A 9,453-nucleotide genomic window follows, 5' to 3' on the forward strand; every position below is an offset into this window, starting at 1 on the left:
GTTCCAAGATTACTTAATCAACGATGATTTCTAATTCATTTATTTTTTATTTTTCCTGTTAGAAACCAGTTTGTTACGAGAGGTCTCCTTTCAAGCAATTCTGCTTGCTGCATGCTTAATCATTTCTGCCTGTGCAAGGTAATTTAGCTTTTTATGTTCGTGCAGTGGTGTTTCATAATTAATGAAGGTGTAATTGATTGATGATTTCCTTGCCTTATTCCACAAAGCATTTTAGGTAGCTCTGTGGTTAAGATTTGTCCATTTTTCTGTCCATTGGCTTTTTATCTACTACCTCCCTCCTCCCATTATCTCACAAAACACACCAAAGGCGGTGGATCTTGCTAGAAATTGGATTTGTACCATGCATTATCCTTTGTTTAAATCCTCAGTGACTCCCAGTTACAGATATAATCTAGGTAACCCTACATGGAGTTCAAGGGCATATGACATCCCCATTAGGGCACTTGGAGTTCCCACTGGGACTCCATCTTTCCCATTATATTTTCATAACCTCACATAAAATGTCTTCTCAGCGTCTCAGAGGACATAATGTGCTTGCCTGATTATAGGCATGTTTCTGTTCTACCCTCTGTCCAGGGTGTCCTTCCTATTCTTTTCTTACCCAAGTCTCCAGGGCAGTCATCAAGTCCCTTCTGTGCTAAGCCCACTTGTGCCTCAAGGCCTTTGCACTTGCAATTTATTCTGTCTACTACAGTCTCTTTTCCCTGGAGAAACAATAACATGTGCCTTTACTTCTTTCTGGTTGTCTGTTCAAATGTCACATCGGTCGAGAGCCCTTCCCTGACAACCATATAGAGACAGAATACCATTCTCTGTCACACACATCTCGCTTGGCTTTTCTCCAGAGCATTTATCACCACCTGACCTATTCTATGTTCATGTGTTTAAAGGTGAATGATCTAGGTCTCCCTACAAGATTGTAAGTTCCTTGAGAACAGAGATATTGTGCTAGGACCTCCTCGATATTTGTTGAACAAATGAAACAGGAATGAATGATACATCCTGGGGTCTTGTGGTCCTTGTACACTGGTTAGTACATGCTGCTTGTCCTCAAGTCCTTCCTCTTGATGGTCAAGTACCTCACATCACTTGGGAGAGTTGTATTTTTAAATACGAAGTCCTGGATCCCATCCCTGGAGATACCAATTTAGGTCTAGTGAGAATCCGTACTTTAAAACAGCTTCCCAGATAATTATGAGGTTTGGAAAGTATTTTTAGATCATAATGGGACCAAAAGAACAAAAAGGGGTTGGGGGGAGTCCTGTAGTTAAAAATAAAGTTGCAGAATTCTGCATTATATATCCCAAGTTGGGGGAATCACAGAGTGCATTAGCATAATAAAGGCGCAGTGAAATAACATGGTGAAGAAACCTGTTCAGCTTTACTTAACTTAGCTTTTCCCAAACTTAGCTGACCATGGAGACTTTTCTTTATTTCACAGGACTATTAATGGATTGTTCCTCTTGGGTTAATTTATGTAGAAACTTCCCCCTTAAGAGGAGAACTTGACTCCCTTTGGAAACTTGATTCCAACAAGTAGTGTTTGGAAAGAGGAGGCAAAGGAAACTTGACAGTTGAGAAGCCTGACAAACACCACCTTGATATGAGAAGAGTGGCATTTCACCTCGAGGGTCTTCTAAACCCCAGTCTAAACATGGTGGTGGTGGTGGTCTAGTAGCTAAGTCAGGTCTGACTCTTCCAACCCCAGGGACTGTAGCCTGCCAGGCTCCACTATGCATGTAATTTTCCAGGCAAGAATTCTGGAGTGGGTTGCCATTCCCTTCTCCAGGGGATCTTCCCAACCCAGGTATCTAACCTGTGTCTCCTGCACTGCAGGTGAATTCTTTACCATTGAGCCACCAGGGAAGCCCAATCACAAGAAAAACCCACATTGAGGGACACTCCACATTATCTGACCAGTACTCCTCAAAACTGTCAAAGTCATCAAAACTATGGAGAGTCTGAGAAATTGTCACAGCCCAAACTAAGGACACAAAATGACTAAATGTCATGTAATATCCTATGTAAGATGCTGGAAAGTGGATCAATTAGGGAAAAGCTGTAAAGTTCAAATGAAGTGTGGAGTTGAGTTATTAGTGAAGCACCAGTGTTGGTTCCTTATAATTATGACAAAGGCACCATCTAAGATGCTGATGACAGGGGAAGATGGATGAGGGATATTTGAGGACCCTCTGTATTACTTTTTGCAACTTCTCTGTATATCTAGTTATTCTAAAGTAAAAAGTTTAGTTTTTTATTTTAGTTTAGTGATTTTTTTTTTTTCAAAAAAAGAACTCTTCCTATGGGCAAAGCATGGATGAACCTCAGAACTATTATGTAAGTGAAAGATGACAGACACAAGTATATAAATAAAAAATTCAAGAAAAGGCAAAACCAATCAGTTCCTATAGATGTGGGAATAGTGGTTAACTTGGGAGAGTAAAGTAGGAAGAATCAGTAAAGGAAAACTTATGGGGTGTTAAAAATATTTTATTTCTTGATTTGGGTGATGGCAAGTTTTTTACTTTTAAAATAACACTAAAACTCTTTATATGCTTTAATGTACATTTGTTAAAGCTCATTTTTTTTCAGCAATAAAGTCTTTTTTAATTAAGGTATATGCATTTTTTAAGACATAATGCTATTGAACACTTTATAGTGTAAACATAATTTTTATATGCACTGGGAAACCAAATATACACACAATTTGCTTTATTATGATATTCACTTTATTTCAGTGGTCTTTGAAACTGCAATATCTTCAAGGTACACCTGTACTGATTTTTTTTTAAGCAGGCAGTTAACTTGTCTGAATTCAAACTAACTATTTCTCTTGCATAGGCAGGTAGCAATTAAAAATCTCTGATGAGTTATTTTAACCTTACCTGAGTGCCTGAAATTTCCCCATATATGTTTTGGTAGCAGGTCAGCAGTTTTGGAGTTAGGAGATTTTGGCAGTTTATATGTAGAAACCTCAATTTTTTAAGTTTTTAAAATGCCTATAAAAAGATGTCTGAAAGGATATTTGTCACACTTTAATAATGAATGCTTCAGGGTGGCGGGATTTTTTTCATGATATTTTCCTTTTGCCTTTATATTTATTTGTAATCTCTTCCACTATTCGTATTTTGAGCACAAAGCTATAAAGATATTATTCTTTAAAAAGAAAAAAAAAATCCACTCTGTGATAAATCACCCATTAGATTGACAAAAACCTGAAAGTTTAACACCCTCTTTTGTCAAGGTTATGAAACCTTAAGCATACAAATTTTCTCCTTTGTTTTTTTCTAGAAGTTTCACACTTTTGTGGTTTACATTTCAGTCTATGACTCATTTTGAGTTGAATTTTATGTTAAGGTGTGATGTCTATGTGTAGTTTCATGCTTCTGCACATCTAAACAACTCGACAGCATTTGTTGAAAAGAGTCTCCTTTCTCTATTGCATTGCTTTTGCACTTCTGTTAAAACTCACTTAACTCGGGCTTCTCTGGTGGTTTGGTGGTGAAGAAGCCACCTGCCAATGCAGGAAACACAAGTGTCATCCCTGGTCCAAGAAGGTCCCAGATGCCTCGGAGCACCTAAGCCCCTGGGCCACAGCTACTGAGTCTGTGCTCTAGAGAGAGGGGATCGGAACTACTGAACCCATGTGCCGCAACTCCCGAAGCCCCCTGCACGCCAGAGCCCATGCTCCACAGCAAGAAGCCTACAGCGCTGAGACACCCACAAACCACGATGAAGAGCAGACCCCACCCGCCACAACTAGAGAAAAACCCACAGAGCAATGAAGACCCAACACAGCCAAAAATAGATAAACAAAAATTTTAAACATTAAAAAAAATCGCTTAACTTGTATCTATTTCTGGGCTTTCTATTCTTTTCCATTCAGCTGTATTTCTATCCTTTTGCCAACACTACACTGTTTCGATTATTGTCATTCTATAGTATATCCTAAATCCATTCATCTATAGTAAGGCTAAAAGAACATCTCATGTGTTGGAAATATACAATCAGTTGCTAAGCCTGAGCAATTCTGCTGTTTCAGGTGGTTTCTGGGAGGAATCATAGCCAGTGTCTTCTCGTGTTCCTTGGTGATAATCATTGCTTGTAAGTAACTATTTCCCACGTTACTGCTCTGATTCCCATATTTTATCTGGATTTAAAAATATTTTCTCAAAATTAAAAAAAATAATAAAAATATTTTCTCTTTCTCCTCCAAGATGTTGTCAAGTCATCCTTTTTCAGCCTTGCCAGCTATTTCAAAGCCACCAGCTGCACTTGGTAAGTATCTCTTGTGTTAGCATTGTTTGTACAAAGATAACCATAATCTGCCATCTGAGAAAGCTTTCTGCTGAGCAGTGAATGGCAATGACTACATGCAGGAAAGGTCCTAACTCTTTGTCCTGAAGAATAATTTCTGTTACCAACCTGTCTCCTAAATACTTATACCAAAATAGATAGAATTAATTTTTAAGGCAGCAAAACTTAGGAAATAACGTGACTTAAAAAAAATTTTTAATAGTCTTTGAAGGGATTTTATAGATTATATAGCACTGTACTTCATAAACACCTCACATTAAAAGGGCTTTATCTTAAACTTTCCTAAAGAACTGGCAAACTGCCCATGAAATGATCTGTTACAAACTGTGATTTCTCCACCATCTCTCACCGACTTAACGATGCCCCTGTATTCTGACTGCATAGTTCAGCATATTTCAAAGGGTTACTGGGGTCTGGGTGAGATGCTCACAGAATCTCAAACAGTCTGCAAAGCGCCCTCCCCTTGCAAGACGGATTGTCTTATTTACTTTCACCTCAATATGGCTCTCAGAGGCAAAGTCCCAGAGCTTGGAGGCTGAGGTCTGTAATTCAAATTAGTTTACTGGCCTTTGCTCTCGACACTCCGTTGCCCTATTTATGAAATCCTTGTATTTAACTCTGAAATCACAGCGGGGCTTAGCAAAGATTTATTTTGTTTTGGACTCCAGCCAATATTGATTTACTGACACCCTGAGCAATGTTTTCCTTCATTTCCTGGCATTCCAGGTTTCTAGGGACAAGCGTTGGTAGAGCTAAGTTTTATCTAACCTGATAGGTAGAAAATTGGATCCTGAGGTCACCAGAGAAACCCTTATTCTTTAGTCCTTATAAATTAATGTTGTTGTTGTTCATTCACTAAGAGTTGTGTCTGACTCTTTGCGATCCCCTGGACTGAAGCCTGCAGGCCTGCTCTGTCCTCCACTCTCTCCCAGAGTTGGCTCAAGTTCATTAAATTAGTGACGTTTGTTTGAAATCCTCCTAAGAGGGACTTACCTGGCGGTCCAGTTGGGGAATTAAGATCCCACATGCCACATGGCATGGGCAAAAATTTTTTAAAAGTAAAATAAAGTAAAACCTTCCTGAGATACCCAATTTTCTCCCTCTAGCTGTGTGGCTGCACGCAGGCCTATCTCACACGAGGTTAACTGTAGATGTGCATGGGTGCTCAGCTTTTGGTGCAAGCTGGACTGGACTAACATATAATGTCTGAACAAAAGATTCAACGGCAGAGTTGTTTTGTAACCCAGCTCACAGAGATGTCAGTTGGTGTACATTGTATAAATCCATTTCTTTGGGTTTCAAGATGAATATGTACAATTAATCAGAACAAGTATCATCTTGTTAGAAAGCTCTGTAATGAGGGCAGAGTTTCTCAAAGCACAGCATTGGGGACATCTGCTCTAGAATCAACTGGGTAGTTCATTTGAAACCAGCTGTATGGATTCCAATTCCAGACTTCCAAATCCAAATTTGTGGGGGAGGGGCTCTTTATTTTTAATTACCTCTTCAGATAATCCTTTGCACATTAACTAAGAAAGTCTTGGAAAGATGGTTTGTAAGAACCTTTATGCCTTGATTTCTAAAGTGGCCTTGCTTAACCTAACGTTATCTTCATTTAGAACTCACAATGTATTCTGTTTTGGGTGTCCAGTAATGCTCAGCAGACGTTTATGAAGCCTCTGCCAGGGGTCAGACACCGTTGTTAAGTGCCAGGGTTACGATGCCAACGCCTCAAGATTTGAGTCTAATTAGAAGGACTTGTGAAGGGCAAGGTGAAGTTGTGTTTTTAAGGCAACAAGTGCAAGTACAGAGTTAGCACAGAGGCTATGGGACCATCAGGGTAGATGTTTGGCCAGACCAGGAGAGATGACGAGGGTGGGCAGGGAAGGCTGGTTGGATCAGCCAGTGTCTGAGCTGCAGGGGTTTTGTCATCTGTTGCTTTAAGGGCATCTCCCACTGTTCTGTGCTCCTCCTAAAAGAAATTATATCAAGACCAGAATGATATTTCCATTTTAAACACTCTCATCTGTGTCTCATTTATGGAACAAGATCACTTCTTTGATTACTTGTACTTGTTTTTCTCTCATTCCCTCTGGTTTTTTTTAAACCTGTTTCCCACCCTTCTGACCTGATATACACACACTCTTGCAGTTAAGATCTGAAAACAAGGACTATTGACTTCATTTCTGTATCTGATGCCTTGAAAAGAGTAGGTACTGTACTCCATAAATATTCATTGAATATATTTGCTGCATCATTTCTTAAAGTACTTCCTTTAGAGCCAAGAGTTCTGAGCCTGTACATTAAAGATTTTGCAACCCTCTTCCTCACATATAAACATATCCAGAAACCAATAAGCCAAAGACATGATTATTAGCATCAGGAGTCAAGAGTGACTCATAAGTCTCCTCCAAGAACCAAGGATGAGAATCTAAGGGAGCTGAGGACAAGCACTGTATTTGGTTCAACATTGTGGAGCAGCCCTTCCATACCTGTCCTGCACCGCACATAGATAGATAGCATGCTTGTTTTTTTAACATTTTATACTTCTCAAGTCACATCTCTTTTCATAACATCATGCAGTTCTTACTCAACTGCCTTCTTGGTTAAATTTAAAGTCTTCGAGTTTGGGGACTGTCTGTACTGCTCACCTTTGGCTCAAAGGCCCCTTTCCAATGATGGTCATCAGAGGTACCCCATGTTGCCAATAACAAGTTAGCATCAGAAGGGTCCATTCTGCATTTATGATGTCATAGTAGCAAAATGGGTAACATCTCTTTTTCTACTTTCCCATGCAGGAATGGATGTTTATATAGTTGGTGAATAGTGAATCAATTTTGTTGTTGTTGTTTAGCTGCGACCTCATAGATTACGGCTCATCAGCCTCCTGAGCTCATCAGGTTCATCAATTCTCCAGGCAAGAATACTGGAGTGGATTGCCATTTCCTACTCCAGGGGATCTTCCCCACCCAGGGATAGAACCCACATCTCCTGCATTAGCAGGGGGATTCTTTACCACTGATCTACCTGGGAGCCTCAAATCATGGGGAAAACTCACCCGTTACCCAGTATGGAATTCTATTCTAGAAGGGGTGGGGAGAAAAGGACAATATAAAATAGTAGTTAGCTAAGTACCAAGCTGGGTTTAGGGACCAAAAGCTCTGTAGCCTGTTCCAGAAAAGAGAGAGAACTAGTAGGTAGGAAAGACCTGGGGCTCCACTGTCCTAGTTCTGATTATTTAAGGTAGTTGTGTTTGTGTGTGTGTGTGTGTGTGTGTGTGTGCCATGAAGTAATTCAAGTAGATACTGCATTTCCTGTGTACGTGGATAAATGATGAATTTCTTTTCTCCTTTCTCTGATCAGGTTTGCCAAAATCTGACAACCGTTCATGAGTGCCTCTGATGAATGTCTTCAATCTGAATATACAGAAACTGTCTGATTTGTAGTCTGCTTGGAATCAACAACTGGAGAGAGTGAACAACTGGATAATTGAGTGGAAAAAAAGATTTTAATTTGGTTATGTCAGTTTTTTAAAAAAATCTCAGTTTTGCCCTCACAATGATAGTAGTATGCTCATGAAAATAATATTAATTTGCCTTTCCTTTGCAAACACTAACAGTTGGAAGGGAAAGGACTGGGAAATGAGACAGAGAACAAACCTCCTGGATGAATGGTCACCTATTATACCTTAGACCTTGAGGCAATGGTTCTCAAACGTTAGTTTCGTTAGAGAATTCTATGAGGAGCTTATAACAATGCGGGTTCCTGGGCCTGCCTGTCTATACCTACCCTTTGATGAACTGCTGCAGTTGAACAAAGAAAGGGAACTTACATAATCACCAACTTGAAAGTAAATAAATGTGGTCTGTACATAAAATACAATGTAGAAAAAGTTTGCAGTTCTCCCCAAGGAAATGGTGTAATTGCAGGTGGTGACAGTAGATAATGGTTGATGGAAAATGGGCAGGAGAGAGCCATTTTTTAGAAAGTTCTTCTTTTGAACCAATTTCTTTACCAAGTTTTCAATCATCTTGGGACTCATGACTACTTTTCACTCAAATTGAAATTCAAGCAAAGATACAATAACAAAAAAATCCTTTAGGGGCAAAATAAAGGCAAAGCACCACAGTGCTTTAAAATGTGTAAAAAAAGGTATGGTTACACATGCATTATAGGAGATGCTCCCTCTCCATCCCTCTTACTTCATATATACTCCCAAAGCAAACGTGGCCTGCAATTCAAATTTACTTTGTATGGTATTCTTTAACTAGAAATTTGTATGGAGAAAATTGTCTGTGTTTAAAATGGTAAGGTCAAAATATCACTTTTCTATTGATTGTACTTAGGGCATTTTTTTGTTGAAAAGGTATTATACTAATAAATAAAAGGAGTCATCACTGACTTGGTTTGATCAAATACTGGTTGATATATTGCTCTGAAGATGTTTTTTGGATGTAATTAACATTTACAATCAATTAACTTTAAGTAAATTACCCTCCATCATGTGGGTGGGCCTTGTGCAATCAGTTGAAGGCTTTAAAAGAAAAGCCTGGAGTTTCCTGAGGAAAAAAGAATTCTGCCTACAGATTGCAACAAACAAATGCTGCCTGCATTTCCAGGCTTTAGACTCAGGACCACAGTATCAACTCTTACTTGAATTTCAAGTTTGCTGGCTTGCCTTATAAATTCTGGACTTGTCAGACCCCACAACTGCATAAGATAATTCCTTAAAAGCTCTCTAGATAGATGGCTATTTCTATCTAAATATATCTATAGATGTCATACCATATGTATTAATATGCCATATTGGTTCTGTTTCTCTGGAGAATCTTGGCTAATACAGCAGGTGTTATAACGAACATTTGATTGATAACCTTAGAAAAGTTTGATAACTTTCCCCAAGGACACAAAGGGTAGGTCAAACTTGGGTCTGTGTGATTTCACAGCCCTCACTCTTCCCATCGCTGATTGCTGCTGAGAAGGGTAATGGGGGAGAGACATGCACCTTGAAGATCAAATATTGCCTGAATCACTCTCTCTGGAAATTCTAACCCAGGAAAATGTTTTCCATGAGTCGAAAGATTAAATGGAAAGAGTTATCTTTCAGGGACAGCT

General features: G+C 39.2%; 1 protein-coding gene across 4 annotated transcripts in view; it reads left to right on the forward strand.

Annotated features, from left to right (window-relative positions):
* The window catches only part of TMEM71 (transmembrane protein 71), a 28,006-nt gene extending 19,252 nt beyond the window's left edge, over positions 1-8,754 (forward strand). For all 4 annotated transcript variants that reach the window (XM_043880364.1, XM_043880367.1, XM_043880365.1 and 1 more), the window contains exons 7-10: positions 63-138; positions 4,064-4,125; positions 4,239-4,299; positions 7,702-8,754. In XM_043880364.1, the coding sequence (XP_043736299.1) occupies positions 63-138; positions 4,064-4,125; positions 4,239-4,299; positions 7,702-7,717 (215 nt within the window). In that variant the 3' untranslated portion in view covers positions 7,718-8,754. The remainder of the gene's footprint in view (positions 1-62; positions 139-4,063; positions 4,126-4,238; positions 4,300-7,701) is intronic.
* Positions 8,755-9,453: the final 699 nt, after the last annotated feature.

The sequence above is a fragment of the Cervus elaphus genome, chromosome 21 (assembly GCF_910594005.1).
Source record: "Cervus elaphus chromosome 21, mCerEla1.1, whole genome shotgun sequence".
In the NCBI taxonomy this organism is placed as follows: Eukaryota; Metazoa; Chordata; class Mammalia; order Artiodactyla; family Cervidae; genus Cervus; species Cervus elaphus.